Source organism: Nyctereutes procyonoides, unplaced genomic scaffold (genome assembly GCF_905146905.1).
Source record: "Nyctereutes procyonoides isolate TBG_1078 unplaced genomic scaffold, NYPRO_anot_genome, whole genome shotgun sequence".
NCBI lineage: Eukaryota > Metazoa > Chordata > Mammalia > Carnivora > Canidae > Nyctereutes > Nyctereutes procyonoides.
The window spans coordinates 35,002,563-35,024,281 of NW_026575046.1; the positions used below are offsets into that span (position 1 = coordinate 35,002,563).

The window sequence follows — 21,719 nt, forward strand, 5'->3', positions numbered from 1 at the left end:
CCTCTGCTCAGCTATGTGATCTTGGGCAAGTCCCTCCACATCTCTGAATTGCAGTCAAGGGAGCCACAGAGTGAGGGTAAAGAGTTGTCACTCTAATTTTAGGGAATAACAATTTTTGATCAGATCTTCTTGAAGGATTTAAACCAGCTCTCATCAATTGAAGGCTTGCCATGCAAAATTACATGAAGAAATGAGGAAGGAATTGGGGATATTTACCCAGGGTAGGGGGGAAATCCCACAGAGGCATATGGGCCCTCTGAAATGAGTTGAAACCATTTTCACAGGAATAGAGAAGTAGGACTAATTCTGACTTACTCTATAAGTTGTCCCAGAGAGGAGACTGGGGCGTGGTGGGGAGGGAAACAGCACAGCACAGTGTCAGAGTGGCATCACAGTTGAACAGATACAATTAAACCCAGGCCATCAGTTATTAGATAAGTTAGACAACCTTCACAGACTCTGAAATGGAGGTAATAATGGTATCTATCTCCTAGGATTTTGTGAAAAGTCAAATGAAGTAATGCACTCAACATGCACAGTGTTAAAAAACAAAGAGAGACTTCAATAGGTGTCAGCATCTCTACTAAACTCTCTGACCCTCCATTTCTTTGTCTGAAAAATGGGGATTAATATCTGACCTGATCAGAAGGTCACTGTGAGACTTAAATCAGAAAATGTACATTAAACACTGTTAATACAGCACCTGACACATAATTAAGTCCTCGGCCGATGGGAAGCACAATTATTATTACAAAGGTTTCATTTCAAAAACCAATGGGATGTGAGAACAGTAAATGAAATAAACATAAACTTTTATTTCAGAATGGAAGGCAAAGCAAATTAAAATAATATCTAAGAGCATGGACTCAGGGCTAGACTTCCTGCTTCTGGCACCTGATAGTAGCATGGCCTCAGGAAAGTTGCACAAAATAAGGATATGAACATCTGCCAAAGAGGAATTGAACGAAGTAGCAACATGAGAACAGCTTGGCTCTGCACCAGCACATAATACATGTTCAATAAATCCTGGTTTCTTCCACAATAAATAAAGGTTACACAGAGAGAGACCTTCTTATAACAAGGTCCTCTTCAGCAGTGCAGCCTTTAGTTGCTACAAGTATTCCCTCTCCTCCAGAGAGTGATTTATCAAGGAAGAGGGAAATGAAATTTCCAGAGACATTACAGAAGAGGGTAAAACCTCAAGATGACCTCTTGTTCCCTTTCAATTTAATGTAAAATAGTCCAAGATTTAAATGGAATGAATGATAACATTTTGAAAACTCCTTGCCCACCTGCCATCATTTTTCTAGTTGCTCCCTTCTCTTCAGCCAGAAAATAGCCCCCGCCCCCTTACCCAATGTCACAGAAAAAAGTTTGGATCTTGGGCATCTAGCTTCCCTTCAGTTAACAACTACTAGTTCAGATTTTCTGTCTTCCTGCTGGATGAGATAGTGCATGTCAAAGCTTTTCAACTTTAGATCACACTTGCATTTCATCTTGATTTATAGCCTTCCTTCAAAACATATCCCCCTTCCACTCACTCTTGCCTGTCCCCTCCAATTTTGTCTTCTGAGCCTTTGGTGAGTGATATTACATTGCCTCCCTCACAGAATTGAAGAACTATCACTTTCTGGCTAATGCACATATAAAAAGACACTCAAACTCTTTTTGTTAATCAGAACAACAAAAGCATAAGATGACTTTTTCCCCTCAGGAAATTGAAAAAATTTAAGTAGATGGTCCTATCAAAGGTAGGGAGGACGTAGGAAAGCAGACACTCTGTGGATGGGAAAATAAATTGGCAAAGCCCTTCCAGAAGGCAATTTTGTAATGGCTGTTATATTTAAGTGCACATCACTTTCAGCCTACCATTTTTCCTTTTGGTCAATCCTCTAGTGAGGGAAACACCAGCATAGACACTTAGAAGGCACCCACATACAAGGATGATCCCTGCAAACTATTTATGGTCATGAAATATTAGAACAACCTCAATGTCCCTTAGTGGGTGATAGATACTACAAGTATCCATGGTATAAAATACTATACAGCAATTTAACACAATGATGCAGATCTACCTGGCCTGGAGAAGGAAGTGGCCCAATATATAACATTAGGTGACTAAAACAAGATGCAGAAGGCTGCATACACTATGTCAGATTTTTTTTAATCCACACACAAAACAAAACCGCATTTTCCTATATCTATCTATACATACACATAAGCAAATAGAAACGGGTCTGAAGAATGTTCATCTTCAACTAATAGCAGTGATTATCACAGAGGAAGGGCTAGGATTCAAGACAGGCAGTCAACAAGAATTTTTATCTATTGTTTTTATGCATCCCTAACAAAAGTACATTAGTGCAATATTTGTGCAACCTACCATCAATTGCTTACTAATATTTTTTTAAATAAATGGATGATTTTCTGGCATTTCTAGCTTCAGGATAGAAGCAGCCAAGAAAGAGGGGGAATCCCAACAAGAAGTTTCAGAAATGAGGCAGAGGAGGGAAGAAGCCAGCATGGATGCTGTTAGCAGGTTTCACTTTCATCCTAGCTTGTGGGATGATGTAGGGTGTAACCACAATGGAACCAAAATAGCCGAATCCCAAGACAAGCAGGCAAATGACAGATCAGATTGTTCCCATGGCCCCAGACAAAACCACTCTCAGGAGCACAGCCCCTTACCTCCTGTTTGAGGAAAAGTCACTGAGTCACTCATTTCCCACTTGGACACCTGGGATGTTGACTGGAGAACCCAATCTTCAGATTCTGAAAAAAATAAAAAAGGAAAAGAGAAAACAAACTTAGGTAAACACCTGTCTTTTTTATTTTTAGTGCCTCACTGTCCCCTAAAGTAACTTCTGTTATTAAAAAAAAAAAAAAAAAAAAAAAAAAAAAGAGGGCAGCTTGGGTGGCTCAGTGGTTTAGCGCCACCTTCAGCCCAGGGTGTGATCCTGGAGACACAGGATTGAGTCCCATGTCAGGCTCCCTGCGCAGAGCTTGCTTCTCCCTCTGCCTGTGTCTCTGCCTCTGTGTGTGTGTGTGTCTCTCATGAATAAATAAATAAAATCTTAAAAAAGAAGAAGAAGAAGAAGAGCTAATGTTTACTAAGAATTTAGTACATGCCAACACTGTTCTAAGTCATCTCCATGCATCTTCTCATTTAATCCTCAATAAGAGACACAGGATAGGTATTATTATTATTCTCATTTTACCAATAAGGAAGCCAAGGCCCAGAGAGATAAAACAACTTTCCCAGAGTCACCTAGCAGATGGGAAGCAGAAGTAGTACCCGGGTAGTCTGATGCCAGAGCACACACAAGAACCACCCTACCTACCATACTACCTCTTTATATTGTACTAACACAAGACTGGATTTATTTATTTACTCTATAGATACCTGCTTTCTTCTACTTGGCTATAAGCCCCATTAAGTAATACCTACCACTTGAGCACTTACTAACACGCCAGCCACTTGCCTTCGGCCATTATATGCATAAAGTTACATAACTCTCCAACTAACCCGGGAATAAATCAAGGCCAGAGACTCCTGGCAAAAAGTGGTAGAATAGGGAGCCAAGGTTGGAAAGTTCTATCCCCCCGCCCCAGAGATGTGAATCATGCCTTACTTTTAAGGTGTTCTCTGCCTTTGGGCCCTAGTAAATACATAAAGAACCTTGATGGATGGATGAAAGGTCAGGAATGAAGGAATTCCTCCTCTACTACAGAAAGCCAGTGAGTCAAGTGAGGACATCCCTCAAGGAGATCTACGAAGATCATGGTGCTTGGAATTAGGATGAGAAAGCTAAGTGCTACCTTACCTAGAATGGAATGGCAAATACCTCAGAGATATGCTACCAAGAAGAATTACTGAAACAAATCAAGATCTGTCCCAATCTCTTTCTCTCTCTCTCTCTCTTTCTCTCTCTCTCTCTCTCTCTCTCTCTCGCCGCCCCCCCCCCTTTCTCTCTCAAAGCCACAAGAATGAATGAACCACAAATGCTGTCTAATTTGCCTTTGGTGGGGTTCATGGCATTCAGGACCCAAAAATCATCTCTAATCATCTGATTAAACATTTGATTCTCCTCGGTGCAAAAAATAAGGAAAAGAAAAAGCAAGCAAGTGTTCACCTACCTTGGGATGTAAATAAGGCAATGTTTCCAGAAAGCACTTCAGTGCTTCTCTCAGAGTCACTAGAGAGAAAGAAAGTTTCTGACGCTGGAAGAGAAAAAAAGTTCAATTAAACAGAACAACAACAAAAAAAAGTGTTTGTGCTGAGTGGTGGGATTCAGGGCTATTTTTATAGCTGTTTTTGTGTGGTTTTTTTTTTTTTTTTGATACATTTCAGGTTTTCTTCAAGGACTGCAAGTAATTTTTAGGATCAAGGGGAGAAAACTACAAATGTTATATTTCAACTTGATTATTGTAAAGTCCGAAAGAATAAAAAATATGTACAAAAATTGACTGGTTTATGATTCATGGACTTTAGGGGACTACTCACAGTATAACAGAATTAGCCAGTTCAATATTGTAAAGCTTTTTAAATTATCCAGGCCTTACTGAGGCAGCTGAGACACCTAAGAAACCTTCATGCTATCTCTTAATGGTTTTCCAATATTCTTACATCGGAATTAGAGGTTGAAACATGGTGGGAACTTTGATAAGCCCTATAAGTAATGGACCTAGTAAATCAATGAGGGTCCAAGATGCAGAATCCAAAAGGACTGAGGGGAGGGAGAAGGGGGAAAAGGATCAAAATGGCAGGGAGGAATGGAAGAAAAATGGAAGGAAGAGACAAAGGTAGAACTAGTTCATCATAAAGTTTATTTTAAGGCATGTGGAGGCCTTTCTTCAACCATTCTCTAACACCCAGGTGGAGACTTAACCCCTGGAAGAATGAAACTGGAGTCTGACCCCTGGGTGACATTTCCTGGTTCTTTAATAAGTATCTCTAAGCTTCCTGGAAGGTCAACTGGAGAACAAAACAAAACAAAACAAAAGAAAAAAAAATAAATAAATAAATAAATAAATAAAACTTTCATAAAAAGGTGGGGAGGAGGAATAGGAGAAAAAAGGAAACCATAAAGCAAAGAAAAGGAACAGGTTAGTGAAACCACAATCTCACTGACACCCACAAACACAAACACACATACACACCCATAGCTATAAGCTAAAAAATTCATATGTTGAGCTCCTAACCCCTATACCTTTCCTATACCCCCTATACCCGGAGAAAGAGGCTATTTAGGTAAAATGAGGTTATATGGATGGGCCCTAATTCAATAGGAGCCATGTTCTTATAAGAAGATAAGTTTAGGACACACACATTCACAGAGGGGAAGACCATGTGAAAACACAGGGAGAAGGCTGCCATCTGAAGCCAAGGAAAGAGGCCCCAGAAGAAATCAACCCTACTGACTCTGTTATCTCAGACTTCTAGTCTCCAGTACTATGAGAAAATAAATCTGAGAAAATAAAATAAATCAAGTCCTGTAGTCTGTGGTTTGTTATGATAGCCCTAGCAAACCAATATACACACATATACACACACAGACCCAAGAGCAAGTCTCTGAACTGCCCCATTCAGTAAAAAGAACCCTGTTTTAAGGGACCCAAGATACATCTTACTGGCAGAAGGGAGACAATGGCCAAATGTACCATGTACCTGCAGTGAGGATAGGCCCTTCTGTGGAAAACTCAGCTGTTGGAAGAACTGTAGTTGCTTCAGGAAGTAGGGTTCTCGTTGTTGGAGGGCATGTAGTTGCCACTGTTGTGAGAGCAGTGGTGGTTCTTGTCTGGAGTGGTGTTCTGGTTGTGAGCTCAGGTATATTCACAGCCGTTGTTGGAAGCGCAGTTGTGGCTGTCCTCACAGCAGAGGTGGCTTTTGGGAGATGTGTTGTTGATTGTGTGGTTGTCGGGGCTGTAACCAATAGAAGATGGAAGAAAAGGGAAACCATACAAATACATGTGGGATCTGTCCACTTCTCTCCATTCCTGCTGCCCTTATCTGGTCCACTGGTCCATGGTCCATATGCCCATGAAAGTTGGGTTTCTTGCCTCTAGATTTGACTTTCTAATCTGTTCTTCACACATTAGTTAAAATAATCTTTTTAAATGACAAATAATTATGTTAATCCCTTGCTTAGAACTTTTTACTGGTTCCTCGTGCTCTTCAGATAACGGACCCAACCCAAACGTGGCCCCTAAAACTCCACGTGATCTGGCTCTTTCTTTCCAATCTCAGGTCTCTGCTCTACTCTTCTTGCTTTTCCCCAGCCCACTCCCCCTTCTTCATCTCTCTGAACAATGACCTCACACAGGAGGGACTTTGTGCTGATGGCTTCCTAGCCTCTCCCTTCATTAGGCTGGCTCCTACTGAACCCTCTTGTTACAGCTAAAAGGACACTGCTATGGGAGGTCACCCATTTTCTGCCATCATAACTAGGTTTCTGGGTTTTGTGCTCTCATACTTTACCTTCACAGCATTTGCTGAATTACATAACTGCAGATTTTATCTAATGATTGTGGTTTAACACCTGCTTCTCCCACTGGATTTGTAAGCTCCATGAGGGGAAATCTGAGGTTTATTTTGTTTTCTGCAACAAATCTAATACCAACCACGGGGTTGGGTACATAGTAGGTGTTCCAAAAACATTGCATCAATGAGCAAATGAACAATTGCATCAAAAGTGAATCCAAGGGACGGCTGGGTGGCTCAGCGGTTGAGTGTCTGCCTTCAGCTCAGGGCATGATTGTGGTGGGATCTGGGATCAAGTCCCACATCAGGCTCCCTGTAGGGAGCCTGCTTCTCCCTCTGCCTATGTCTCTGTGTGTGTGTGTGTGTGTGTGTGTGTGTGTGTGTGTGTGTGTCTCATGAATAAATAAATCTTTTTTAAAAACCCAAACATAAAATTTCAGTCAAGCAAGATAAAGAAACACCAGAATTCTGCTGTACAGCATCGTACTTGCAGTTAACAATAATGTACACTTGAAAAATTGTTAAGTTGGGGATCCCTGGGTGGTGCAGCGGTTTAGCGCCTGCCTTTGGCCCAGGGCGCGATCCTGGAGACCCGGGATCGAATCCCACGTCGGGCTCCCGGTGCGTGGAGCCTGCTTCTTCCTCTGCCTGTGTCTCTGCCTCTCTCTCTCTCTCTCTCTCTGTGTGACTATCATAAATAAATAAAAATAAAAAAAAAGAAAGAAAAATTGTTAAGTTAGTAGAACTTATCTTAGATGTTCTTTCCACAATAAAATAAAATTAAAATCTAAAAAAAAGTGAGCCTAAAATATGCAGCATAGGGTAAGAATGTAATCTCTTTCAGATACTAAAGAAAAGTTTATGCCAACACCACTCACCCCTAACATTTGAATTTCGGTTCATCAGCCATAGTTATTCTATATATGCTTCCCTCTCTTGAATATGCAAGATTTCAATTAACTCTAACAGATTCCAGTCACCTTAGAAATGACCCATAGATATTGAGTTCGACAAGTATTTTATAAAATAATAGCTGGTTATACCAGGCTGGAAAAGAGAAGGCTTGGATTAGCATCATTTAACTTCAAAAAAAATTCATAAATCAGAAAAATAACTTCTGTATCACAAAGTCGCCTTTAGAAAAAAAATATACTAATGTGTATGAAAGTCGTCTAATGAGAAGCAACCGTATAAGTTGTTCACAAAATTTAGAGTGCATTGGAGTCACCTGAGAATGTTGTTAAGTATATGGCTATAACTGTATGACTCTGCCTTCCAAGATGCCTACCCAGTTAGGAACAGAGCACAAGAACCTTCTATCTTTGATGCAGGTTGAACACAGAGCTTACCCCGAGAGGCTCCATTGCAGGCAAGCAGGAAAGGTGATTACCGTTAGCACAATTCAACCATAGGCTGCCTTCCATGCAGCTCCAATCTTTAAGAGTTCCAACATATTCCAAATTCATCAAAAGCAAATAATAGGAACAGAAGGAAGGGCCACCTGAAAACTGTTGTGACTGTCTCCAAATCTCACGCCCTTTTCCCACTGCTGGAAGTCACAAATTATTGGCTGATGGGCTGAAGTTGACCCATGGACCCATTTTATTTAGTTTACATGGTAGTTATTTTTTGACCTTTGCCAACATGCATATTTTTATGCTGTGCACATAAAAACTGGGAGATCTGAGAACATGTACACAGATTTCGGTGAAGTGACAATCTCCTAGACAAGAAGCAGATGCCCTCTGCATATTGACCCTGCAATTCACTGACTGTCTTCCCCTGCACTCTCCACTCATTAATTTCTGTGGTCTTCTTAGCTGCCATGGGCATTTGCTCCATACTGTGGCTGCTCCAGCCATAGTGACGTGTCTTAGATTTAATCTGCCCACTCACATGTAAGCACCTACAGCCGCACCACCCACTGAATCCATTCCTCATTAACTGTTGGATCTGTCCTCCCACAAACACAACCCACTTTGTGCACACACCTCTACTCAGCTGCAGGTGAATGTTCTTCTTCACATCGTTGAACCAGCCAGGCACCTCTACGCGGCAACAGTACACACCGCTGTCACCTTCATTGGTGTTGAAGATGGTCAAGGAGACATCACCTCTCCAGATACTGCCCCGAAGTTCATATTTTGATGACTTCCTGGACAGCACCTTCCTCCCATTGGTGTGGAGAAGCTCATCATTGCATTTGGATTTGGGACACTCACCCTTGCCCCAGCACATGCTGTTGCTCTTTTGAGACCAGGATGAGTAGGTACAGGGCAAAATCACTGACTGACCCAAAAATGCTCTCACAGTCTCTGATGCAGCTGGAGCTGTGAGGAAAGATGAGAAAAGTAGGTTGTGTGGTACTAAAATCTTTCAAATATGCTACATGCTGTTTGTATAGATAGATGCTTCCAGAAAGATGAAAAGAGTCGTAGTGTATATATTTTTTAGCCTAAATTCCATCGGAATTTAGATGTGCCCTTAGCTGCTGCTGAGTCTCTGAACTCTCTCTACAACAAGATCTTTTTCCTGATTTAAAAATTTTGATCTTGAGTACTATTCAATAAACCAAAAAATTCTACAATGAAAAAGCTAATCCAATTCCACTAACTCATATGAGCAGATCCAAAACCAGCATTCTACCCACTGTATCTCAAGAAGCGGTGAGTATGTGCTACTGAACAAATGGGACTCCCTCCACCCTCTACCTGGAGAATGCTGTGGCAGTAAAGTAAGCTGTTGAACTACATTCTGCTGTCCATCTCCTCTTTCGGTACTAGATACAGAAATTAATTGCTCTGGACTATTGATTTGTTGTTAAAGAATATAAAGTTAGGAGAGGAGGAGCAAGACGGCGGAAGAGTAGGGTCCCCAGGTCACCTGTCCCCAACAAATTACCTAGATAACCTTCAAATCATCCTGAAAATCTACGAATTCGGCCTGAGATGTAAAGAGAGACCAGCTGGAATGCTACAGTGAGAAGAGTTCGCGCTTCCATCAAGGTAGGAAGACGGGGAAAAAGAAATAAAGAAACAAAAGGCCTCCGAGGGGGAGGGGCCCCGCGAGGAGCCGGGCTGAGGCCGGGGCGAGTGTCCCCAGGACAGGAGAGCCCCGTCCCGGAGAAGCAGGAGCTGCACCAACCTTCCCGGGCGGGCGGAAAGGGGCTCGCAGGGAGTTGGAGCAGGACCCAGGAGGGCGGGGATGCCCTCGGGCTCCCGGGGACACTAACAGACACCTGCGCCCCGGGAGAGTGCTCCGAGCTCCCTAAGGGCTGCAGCGCGCACGGCGGGGACCGACCAGAGCAGCTCGGAGGGGCTCGGGAGCGGCTCCACGGAGGGGGCTGCGGGGTGGGAGCGCGAATCCCACAGCGCAGGCCCCGGAGCACAGGGCGCCGGGACACAGCCCAGGATCCGGCCTCCCCCGGGACAGGCAGAGGCCGGGAGGGCCCAGGACAGCGAGGACGCTCCTGCCCCGAGCTGAGCAGATCAGCGGCCCCGCCCCGGAGCCTCCAGGCCCTGCGGACGGAGAGCCCCATAGTTACTGCGGAGGCTGAATCCAGGCTTCCAGAGCTGCCACAGCCACTGGGGCTGTTCCTCCTGGGGCCTCACGGGGTAAACAACCCCCGCTGAGCCCTGCACCAGGCAGGGGCAGAGCAGCTCCCCCAAGTGCTAACACCTGAGAATCAGCACAGCAGGCCCCTCCCCCAGAAGACCAGCTGGACGGACCAGTTCCAGGGGAAGTCAAGGGACTTAAAGTCTACAGAATCAGAAGATACTCCCCGTGGTTTTTTTTTTGTTTTTTCTTTTTGATTTCTGATTGCTTCCCCCACCCCTTTTTTTCACCTTTCTTTCTTTTTCCTTTTTTTCTTCCTTTTTTCTTTTTTCTTTTTCTCTTTTCTTTCCTTCTCTCTCTCTCTTTTTCTCCTTTTCCCAATACAACTTGTTTTTGGCCACTCTGCACTGAGCAAAATGACTAGAAGGAAAACCTCACCTCAAAAGAAAGAATCAGAAACAGCCCTCTCTCCCACAGAGTTACAAAATCTGGATTACATTTCGATGTCAGAAAGCCAATTCAGAAGCACTATTCTACAGCTACTGGTGGCTCTAGAAAAAAGCCTAAAGGACTCAAGAGACTTCATGACTGCAGAATTTAGATCCAATCAGGCAGAAATTAAAAATCAATTGAATGAGATGCAATCCAAACTAGAAGTCCTAACGACGAGGGTTAACGAGGTGGAAGAACGAGTGAGTGACATAGAAGACAAGTTGATGGCAAAGAGAGAAACTGAGGAAAAAAGAGACAGACAACTAAAAGACCATGAAGACAGATTAAGGGAAATAAATGACAGCCTGAGGAAGAAAAACCTACGTTTAATTGGGGTTCCCGAGGGCGCCGAAAGGGACAGAGGGCCAGAATATGTATTTGAACAAATCCTAGCTGAAAACTTTCCTAATCTGGGAAGGGAAACAGGCATTCAGATCCAGGAAATAGAGAGATCCCCCCCTAAAATCAATAAAAAACGTTCAACACCTCGACACTTAATAGTGAAGCTTGCAAATTCTAAAGATAAAGAGAAGATCCTTAAAGCAGCAAGAGACAAAAAAATCCCTAGCTTTTATGGGGAGGAATATTAGGGTAACAGCAGACCTCTCCACAGAGACCTGGCAGGCCAGAAAGGGCTGGCAGGATATATTCAGGGTCCTAAATGAGAAGAACATGCAACCAAGAATACTCTATCCAGCAAGGCTCTCATTCAAAATGGAAGGAGAGATAAAGAGTTTCCAAGACAGGCAGGAACTGAAAGAATATGTGACCTCCAAACCAGCTCTGCAAGAAATTTTAAGGGGGACTCTTAAAATTCCCCTTTAAGAAGAAGTTCAGTGGAACAATCCACAAAAATAAGGACTGAATAGATATCATGATGACACTAAACTCATATCTGTCAATAGTAACTCTGAACGTGAACGGGCTTAATGACCCCATCAAAAGGCGCAGGGTTTCGACTGGATAAAAAAGCAGGACCCATCTATTGCTGTCTACAAGAGACTCACTTTAGACAGAAGGACACCTACAACCTGAAAATAAAAGGTTGGAGAACCATTTACCACTCAAATGGTTCTCAAAAGAAAGGAGGGGTAGCCATCCTTATATCAGATAAACTAAAATTTACCCCGAAGACTACAGTGAGAGATGAAGAGGGACACTATATCATACTTAAAGGATCTATCCAGCAAGAGGACTTAACAATCCTCAATATATATGCCCCGAATGTGGGAGCTGCCAAATATTTAAACCAATTGATAACCAAAGTGAAGAAATACTTAGATAATAATACACTTATACTCTGTGACTTCAATCTAGCTCTTTCTACCCTCGATAGGTCTTCTAAGCACAACATCTCCAAAGAAATGAGAGCTTTAAATGATACACTGGACCAGATGGATTTCACAGATATCTACAGAACTTTACATCCAAACTCAACTGAATACACATTCTTCTCAAGTGCACATGGAACTTTCTCCAGAATAGACCACATACTGGGTCACAAATCGGGTCTGAACCGATACCAAAAGATTGGGATCGTCCCCTGCATATTCTCAGACCGTAATGCCTTGAAATTAGAACTAAATCACAACAAGAAGTTTGGAAGGACCTCAAACACGTGGAGGTTAAGGACCATCCTGCTAAAAGATGAAAGGGTCAATCAGGAAATTAAGGAAGAATTAAAAAGATTCATGGAAACTAATGAGAATGAAGATACAACCGTTCAAAATCTTTGGGTTGCAGCAAAAGCCGTCCTGAGGGAGAAATACATCGCAATACAAGCATCCATTCAAAAACTGGAAAGAACTCAAATACAAAAGCTAACCTTACACATAAAGGAGCTAGAGAAAAAACAGCAGATGGACCCTACACCCAGGAGAAGAAGAGAGTTAATAAAGATTCGAGCAGAACTCAACGAAATCGAGACCAGAAGAACTGTGGGACAGATCAACAGAACCAGGAGTTGGTTCTTTGAAAGAATTAATAAGATAGATAAACCATTAGCCAACCTTATTAAAAAGAAGAGAGAGAAGACTCAAATTAATAAAATCATGAATGAGAAAGGAGAGATCACTACCAGCACCAAGGAAATACAAACGATTTTAAAAACATATTATGAACAGCTACACGCCAATAAATTAGGCAATCTAGAAGAAATGGACGCATTCCTGGAAAGCCACAAACTACCAAAACTGGAGCAGGAAGAAATAGAAAACTTGAACAGGCCAATAACCAGAGAGGAAATTGAAGCAGTCATCAAAAACCTCCCATGACACAAGAGTCCAGGGCCAGATGGCTTCCCAGGGGAATTCTATCAAACGTTTAAAGAAGAAACCATACCTATTCTACTAAAGCTGTTTGGAAAGATAGAAAGAGATGGAGTACTTCCAAACTCATTCTATGAGGCCAGCATCACCTTAATTCCAAAACCAGACAAAGACCCCACCAAAAAGGAGAATTACAGACCAATATCCCTGATGAACATGGATGCAAAAATTCTCAACAAGATACTAGCCAATAGGATCCAACAACACATTAAGAAAATTATTCACCATGACCAAGTAGGATTTATCCCCGGGACACAAGGCTGGTTCAACACTCGTAAAACAATCAATGTGATTCATCATATCAGCAAGAGAAAAACCAAGAACCATATGATCCTCTCATTAGATGCAGAGAAAGAATTTGACAAAATACAGCATCCATTGCTGATCAAAACTCTTCAGAGTGTAGGGATAGAGGGAACTTTCCTCGACATCTTAAAAGCCATCTATGAAAAGCCCACAGCAAATATCATTCTCAATGGGGAAGCACTGGGAGCCTTTCCCCTAAGATCAGGAACAAGACAGGGATGTCCACTCTCACCACTGCTATTCAACATAGTATTGGAAGTCCTAGCCTCAGCAATCAGACAACAAAAAGACATTAAAGGCATTCAAATTGGCAAAGAAAAAGTCAAACTCTCCCTCTTCGCCGATGACATGATATTCTACATAGAAAACCCAAAAGCCTCCACCCCAAGATTGCTAGAACTCATACAGCAATTTGGTAGCGTGGCAGGATACAAAATCAATGCCCAGAAATCAGTGGCATTTCTATATACTAACAATGAGACTGAAGAAAGAGAAATTAAGGAGTCAGTCGCATTTACAATGGCACCCAAAAGCATAAGATACCTAGGAATAAACCTAACCAAAGAGGTAAAGGATCTATACCCTAAAAACTATAGAACACTTCTGAAAGAAATTGAGGAAGACACAAAGAGATGGAAAAATATTCCATGCTCATGGATTGGAAGAATTAATATTGTGAAAATGTCTATGCTACCCAGGGCAATTTACACGTTTAATGCAATCCCTATCAAAATACCATGGACTTTCTTCAGAGAGTTAGAACAAATTATTTTAAGATTTGTGTGGAATCAGAAAAGACCCCGAATAGCCAGGGGAATTTTAAAAAAGAAAACCAGGGGATCCCTGGGTGGCGCAGTGGTTTGGCGCCTGCCTTTGGCCCAGGGCGCGATCCTGGAGACCCGGGATCGAATCCCATATCGGGCTCCTGGTGCATGGAGCCTGCTTCTCCCTCTGCCTGTGTCTCTGCCTCTCTCTCTCTCTCTCTCTCTGTGACTATCATAAATAAATAATAAAAAAATAAAAAGAAAAAAAAGAAAAAAGAAAACCATAGCTGGGGGCATCACAATGCCAGATTTCAGGTTGTACTACAAAGCTGTGGTCATCAAGACAGTGCGGTACTGGCACAAAAACAGACACATAGATCAATGGAACAGAATAGAGAACCCAGAAGTGGACCCTGAACTTTATGGTCAACTAATATTCGATAAAGGAGGAAAGACTATCCACTGGAAGAGAGACAGTCTCTTCAATAGATGGTGCTGGGAAAATTGGACATCCACATGCAGAAGAATGAAACTAGACCACTCTCTTGCACCATACACAGAGATAAACTCAAAATGGATGAAAGATCTAAATGTGAGACAAGATTCCATCAAAATCCTAGAGGAGAACACAGGCAACACCCTTTTTGAACTCGGCCACAGTAACTTCTTGCAAGATACATCCACGAAGGCAAAAGAAACAAAAGCAAAAATGAACTATTGGGACTTCATCAAGATAAGAAGCTTTTGCACAGCAAAGGATACAGTCAACAAAACTCAAAGGCAACCTACAGAATGGGAGAAGATACTTGAAAATGACATATCAGATAAAGGGCTAGTTTCCAAAATCTATAAAGAACTTATTAAACTCAACACCAAAGAAACAAACAATCCAATCATGAAATGGGCAAAAGACATGAAGAGAAATCTCACAGAGGAAGACATAGACATGGCCAACATGCACGTGAGAAAATGCTCTGCATCACTTGCCATCAGGGAAATACAAATCAAAACCACAATGAGATACCACCTCACACCTGTGAGAATGGGGAAAATTAACAAGGCAGGAAACCACAAATGTTGGAGAGGATGCGGAGAAAAGGGAACCCTCCTGCACTGTTGGTGGGAATGTGAACTGGTGCAGCCACTCTGGAAAACTGTGTGGAGGTTCCTCAAAGAGTTAAAAATAGACCTGCCCTACGACCCAGAAATTGCACTGTTGGGGATTTACCCCGAAGATTCAGATGCAATGAAACGCCGGGACACCTGCACCCCGATGTTTCTAGCAGCCATGTCCACAATAGCCAAACTGTGGAAGGAGCCTCGGTGCCCATCGAAAGATGAATGGATAAAGAAGATGTGGTCTATGTATACAATGGAATATTACTCAGCCATTAGAAACGACAAATACCCACCATTTGCTTCAACGTGGATGGAACTGGAGGGTATTATGCTGAGTGAAGTAAGTCAATCGGAGAAGGACAAACAGTGTATGTTCTCATTCATTTGGGGAATATGAATAATAGTGAAAGGGAATAGAAGGGAAGGGAGAAGAAATGTGTGGGAAATATCAGAAAGGGAGACAGAACATAAAGACTCCTAACTCTGGGAAAAGAACTAGGGGTGGTGGAAGGGGAGGAGGGCGGCGGGTGGGGGTGAATGGGTGACGGGCACTGAGGGGGACACTTGACGGGATGAGCACTGGGTGTTATTCTGTATGTTGGTAAATTGAACACCAATAAAAAATTAATTTATTAAAAAATAAATCCTCAAAGAAGAAAAAAAAAGAATATAGTTAGGTGAAGCATGAAAACTTTTTAATGTTAAAACTGGAAGGGACCACAGGAATTAGATAGAATGGCAGCTGTGACATACAGAAATGCTGGCAGCTAAGTCTTACCAAATTAGCTGTGTGAGATGAAAGGTATCACTATTTCTAAAATGAAGTAGTTATCTTTCCCAGCTTTGGCTGCTCATCAGCATGACCCAGGGAGCTTGCTAAAAAAATGCAAATTTTATTGCCCAATCCTGAATCAGAATATCTGAGGCCAACACCTATGGAAATTATAAATAACCAAATTCTCCAAGTCATTCTGATGTAGCTTGCTACTCACCCAGTGCTTGAGGACCACTAGACAAGCTCTTCTAACGTGGCTTCCATGTCTGAGAATCTGTGAAACATTTTTGCTGTGGCAAATATTAAGTCCACTGGTTTACCTGAGCATCAGCAATTGTTCTAATCCCCTCACCCCCCAAAAATGCTATGGAAGGCAGGCTGAAGCTCATCAGGACTCCATCCTGCTCCCTCTGAAGCACCTAGGTCCTGCTTATTGTTTTCCCCGAGGAATCTTCCTGTGAGACTCTCCATTCACTAATTTTGTGGATCCATTTGGCTAAGTTGTATAAGACATGGCGAGCACTACCAGGTTCTTCCCCTGACCCAGGTGTCAGGGATGCTCATATATCCCTCTCTAGAAGAAGATGAGCACAAACCCTAAGAGTCACCAAACTCAGACCAGCCTGGAGAATTCCCTGAAACCACAGTTTCTTCACTTCATTAAAGTAGAAATGTTTCAATGGTCATAAATGCTCTGGAAGTGCCTTTTGCCCACCATGAAACAAGGAAAAAAATAAATGAGAAATTCATTGTCATCACCTTCAGCTATATTAGCAACACAGAACATATGCTCCCAACACTAACAACTCCCATAATATGAGCTTGTTCCAATGAATATTTGGAAAATTAATAGCAAATACATTCAGGAATTGTTTCTGCTAGAAATTGGACAGTTTATTTTTCCAGTATAACTGTACGGAAGGAGGCATCCTACTACTCAGTAAGAAAAGACCAGTTAGAAAAATTGACAGCAGACAGAATAGGCATAGATGAGAAAATGTGTGCAGCCAGGAATTTCCCCTCTAAGACTAGCAAAAATTTAGAATGCCAATAATATCAAGGTTGGCCAGACAGGGATCTAGGAAATGACATAGGCTACTAGAGTATACTGGAATGAATTGGGAGGTTAATTGGTATAGCCACACTGTGGGGCAGCCTGGCAGTTTCCATTAATACTAAACATGCACATATCCGAGGTAAGCCTTAGCGATTTTGTGTTTTGTTATCTACCCTGGAAAAACACGCCTGCACAAGGAAACCTGTTTGCAAATGTTTGCTACAGCTTTCACATATATGTGAAGGAAATGAACAACGTATGCGTGGGGAATGGCAAAACTGGCATACGCATCCCAAGGAATCGTGAATGAATCATTCATTCCCTGTAATCACTCCAAGGTTAGTGGAAGTAGAGAGATCTATATCGGTTGACATGAAAACTCCAAACCTTTTTAATGCATGAAAAGGGCAAATTCAAAACAACACATAAAATATAAAAAACATCTGATTACACAAATAAAACAATTTGCATTTTTTTGTGGGCACAGACGTATGAAGGTAAATGCATAGAAAAGTGTCTGGTGACACATGATGTGATAAGCACTGGGTGTTATACTATATGTGGCAAATTGAATTTAAAGAAAAGAAGAGGGCAGCCCCAGTGGCTCATCGGTTTAGCCCCACCTTCAGCCAGGGTGTGATCCTGGAGACCTGGGATCGAGTCCCACATGGGGCTCCCTGCATGGAGCCTGCTTCTCCCTCTACCTGTGTGTGTGTGTGTGTGTGTGTGTGTGTGTGTGTCTCATGAATAAAATAAATAAAATCTTTAAAAAATAAAGAAAAGAAGAGTGTGTCTGGTGGGATATACACTCAACTCATTGTACCAGTCACCTCTGTGGTCAGAGGAAAGGAAGTGGGGCTGGAGGTAGTAGTCAAAGGAATTTTAGCTTTATAATGGCTATTATATTTTTCATTAAGGGTATTTCTATATTACTGATCTGATTAAAAAATAATATTAAAAAAAGGAAGTGGGCAATTTGGTGTGGCAGAAAAACACTCATTGAGCTTACATTGTAAACCTCATTCTGCCAGATACTGCTGTTGTGTTCTTGGAGGAAAGCCACAATAATCCTGACCTCATTATCATCGAAAGACAAAGGGGATATATAATATTTGCTTCAGAAATAGTTCGGAGGTTCACATGCAATGAAGTATCAAATGCCACATGAAATTAACAAAGTATTAGTACAAGTAACCAGGCATTTCAGAATTTAGAAATAGGACAAGAAGCTGTTGCTTGCCATTACAAAAGCATTTTGGAGCAGAGGGATCAGTGGCATCAAATCAATGCCCATCTTTGGAAATTACCCAGGAGGGGCATCAGGGTGACTCAGTGGTTAAGCGTCTGCCTTTGGCTCAGGGCGTGATCCTGGGAAGGATCAAATCCCACATTGGGCAGGAAACTGCTTCTCCCTCTGCCTGTGTCTTTGCCTCTCTCTGTGTGTCTCTCATGAATAAATAAATAAAATCTTAAATTAAAAAAAAAGAAATTGCCCAGGATGGTAGGTACAACCAAGATTCTGGTGTCAGCTGTTTTCCTTCTCCAGCTGGTGACCTCTAGAAAGACCCTTTACCAACCTGGGTCTCAGTTTCACTATTTATAAAGTGTTTCATTCCACATCTTTTTTTTTTAAGATTTTTATTTATTATTTATTTGAGAGAGAGAGAGAGCACAAGCAAGGGGAAGAGTGGCAAAGGAAGAGGGAGAAGCAGATTCCCACTGAGCAGGGACCCTGACATCGGGCTTGATCCCAGGACTCTGGGATCACGACCTGAGGTGAAGGCAGACATTTATATCAACTGAGCTACCCAGGCGCCCCTCCTTCTACATCTTTTAAGAGCACATCCAGCCCTGATTGATCCTTGGTGATTCTGAGCGGTCTCTTCTACATTGGTCATTTTAGCAAAGGCACAAATGAAAAATGAACAACACACCATTCTCTCTGAAGGTGCTGCTTCCTTCAGGCAGGATTGGAGAAGCCCACACAATCAGTGTCTGACCAGTAGCAGGGAACGTGGACATAGTCTCCAACAAACTTTAGCATAATAAAACCACACCTCAACTTACTCGGGACAAGATAAAGACCAGTGAAGACACTAATAAAGAAAGTGACAGGGGCTGCCTTCATTCTGTTAACTCCTACAGAGTATCTGGGGGAGAGAGGCAGTTAAGTGATCAGTTACTACAGGGTGACAAGTTTGTTACTACAGGGCGACAAGATCTCTGATGGGTGACTCCATGGGAGAGAGGAACTCAGAGCAGAAACACCTAAACTCTAAACCTTCCAGAGGCTCTGGATGCTCAGGAAAAGCCTTACTTGGGTGGAGACCTGAGAATGCATGCAGTTACAGAGGAAAGAAAGGCAGAAAATAACAGCATGGCAAAGGTTTGAAGGATAGAAAGAACACATTTGTTTTCCTTGGAATGTTGGTGTTTTCTCACGCAGCACATTTGAAAGATCACGTGCAAATAACTATGAACTTTTAAAAGTGCTAAAAAAAAAGTGCTAGGGACATTAGATACTGTTTAGTTCTAGGGTCATGGATTGTTCAAACTTGTCTTATCTGAGTCTCTCATTTCATACACAGAAGAGCCAGAGCAATTTCCACATGTTCCCAGCATTAACGATTAGTGACTGAGACACAACCGCAGCTCAATGCAGAGCATTTTGCCCTATGCTGCCAGGGCATAGAAGTCTAAGGTGGCCCAAAATGGGTGCAGACCTCTGCATCATTCAAAACTGGAAAAAAAATGTGCAGAAAAGAAACTTCACCTTGAAGCCTCATCCCCAGCAAAGTAAAACAAACAGAAAGCAAACTACAACTCCTGAAAATAAAGAGGAAAATAAGAATTATCATAAAGAGCTCCTACAGAACAAATTCCCCTGGCTCTGACTGTGCTAATAACATCTGCAGAGGAAATTTCTTTTCCCCATCTCATCTGACCCCTTATTTTGTGTTTCTTCTTAAATGGTCATTTCTGATTTGAACACAGATTATCCCATCCTAAAACTCCAAAACTGGTGTCAGGATAAAACCCTGTGTAACAGGGAAGGGGAGAGACCCTCCAAAGAAGGAAGCCTGGAGGGAAGCATGAGGGAAGCAGGCAACTGCTCTACCAAGGCCCAATCAGCCATGGAAACCCATCAGGGGATGCCAAGCTCTCCAGAGACTCCTGCATGGAAGGATTCAGAACACTTACTCAGAAAAAGCCGCCCGAGCTCAATCAGCAGCCAGAGAATAAGAGGCCCTTTGGACATTTTGACTGTTGGCAGGGCCCAGGAGTCTGTCTGTCTGTTCCAAGTCCATTTCTTATACTCCAGTGAATGCTGACGGGGCAGGATCATTTAGTTTCATTTCTCTTTTTGCCTCATAATCTTCCTTTTCCCCCCTCCTGAATGGTCTCCCTCAATCTGGGATGTATGATAAAATGTGCTGAGCACTTTTCTCCTAGCCACTAGCATATGTGTAAATGTGTGCATGGATAGTCAGGTTGCACCTATATTCTTTTGTCCATGTGTATTGAGGGGTTTCCCACCTACGTGTTAGCATCCATGCATGTGCTTCTGTATGTGAGCATGTGTGAGCTGTGCATGAGCTACAGTCCTCCTGGCTACTGTGCAGCTTATAGTAAAATGCAATTAACTCTCCTCATTGGCAGCTATTCAAACACAGGCTCCTCATTGGGCCGAAGGAAAGCTAGACTACAATTGGGCTCTGCAACCTTTACCTGATTCACTTGGTTCTCCATCACTCAGAACTTTGTTCCCTTTACCCTGATCATGGAGAAAGAAAAGCAGAACTGCAACCATCACATCAACCATCACACAGGCCAATCAACCATCACATAGGCCAAAATCATCATTAGAGTTTACTAGACAAGGAAAGAAGAACTCAATAGAAGAAGCATACTGTGGCCATGACAGGATGGGCTCAGGTAACAAGGAAACCCATGATCAGGAACCAATTCTACCACTTTGTAAGTGAGGCCACTTGATGGGGAAGAGCATAAAAGATAATTCATGAACCAGGTTACAAGGCTGGACTCTATAGATTCAATAATCTATCCAAGAACCAGTTAGAGGATGAATCAAATCAACTAGGTGCGTTTTCTAAAATAGACTTAGGGGCATCCGAGTGGCTCAGTCAATTGGGCATCAGGAGTGTTGCATGCATGACTGAGGCTCATGCGCTGGTTACGTTATTGACAGTGAATTGTTCATATTGTTGGGGGACACCTAAATATCAATGTTTGTGTTTTATTGGGGTCATTCAGTTTATCCAGAGATTAAATCCCCCGGTTTCCAAGGAAGGGGATTCCATAGTTCAATGGGAAGGTTTTCTCTGAGTCTCTCTATTTTCATTCCTTCCTTTTGTTTTTCTAGCTTCTCTGAGTCCAGAGCCTCATCCAATATTTGTATTTTCACCAAAACTTTTACTCTGCACAATGTTGAATGTCTGAGACTCATTTGACTGGTTACAATCAAATGAGAACTATTTTTTAAATCTAGAGCATTTGTGCATTCTTAAATTTCCTCTATGGGGCTGGGTGGCACTTGGCTGGTCACGGGTATGGGTGGTCTCATGGCTGTATTACCCTAAGGATCACAGGTCAAAGAAGGGTGTAGTGATTAGGGGCATGGGTTTTGGGATCAGAGAAACTTGGGCTTGAGTCTTTTTTTTTTTTTCACACCTTCTTAACTTTCAGTGTAATTTATGTAGCTCCCTCAGTTTTCTAATGTGTTAAATGGGAAAAATATTATCTATTTCTTAGGGTTGTGAGAATTAAGTAATACATCTGTATCATGTAGCAGAGTGTGTGGTATATAGCTAAGCATTCAGTA

The 21,719-nt window shown here is 42.2% G+C and overlaps 1 protein-coding gene across 2 annotated transcripts in view; it reads right to left on the minus strand.

Moving 5' to 3' along the window:
* TIMD4 (T cell immunoglobulin and mucin domain containing 4) overlaps positions 1-20,144 on the minus strand; it is a 37,874-nt gene extending 17,730 nt beyond the window's left edge. Inside the window, exons 1-5 of one of the 2 annotated variants that reach the window (XM_055325640.1) lie at positions 20,078-20,144; positions 8,473-8,811; positions 5,669-5,923; positions 4,138-4,221; positions 2,689-2,772 (exon numbers count right to left, since the gene is read on the minus strand). In XM_055325640.1, coding sequence (XP_055181615.1) covers positions 2,689-2,772; positions 4,138-4,221; positions 5,669-5,923; positions 8,473-8,811; positions 20,078-20,135 — 820 coding nt within the window. In that variant the 5' untranslated portion in view covers positions 20,136-20,144. The remainder of the gene's footprint in view (positions 1-2,688; positions 2,773-4,137; positions 4,222-5,668; positions 5,924-8,472; positions 8,812-20,077) is intronic. The other variant, XM_055325641.1, reaches the window with a different exon arrangement.
* Positions 20,145-21,719: the final 1,575 nt, after the last annotated feature.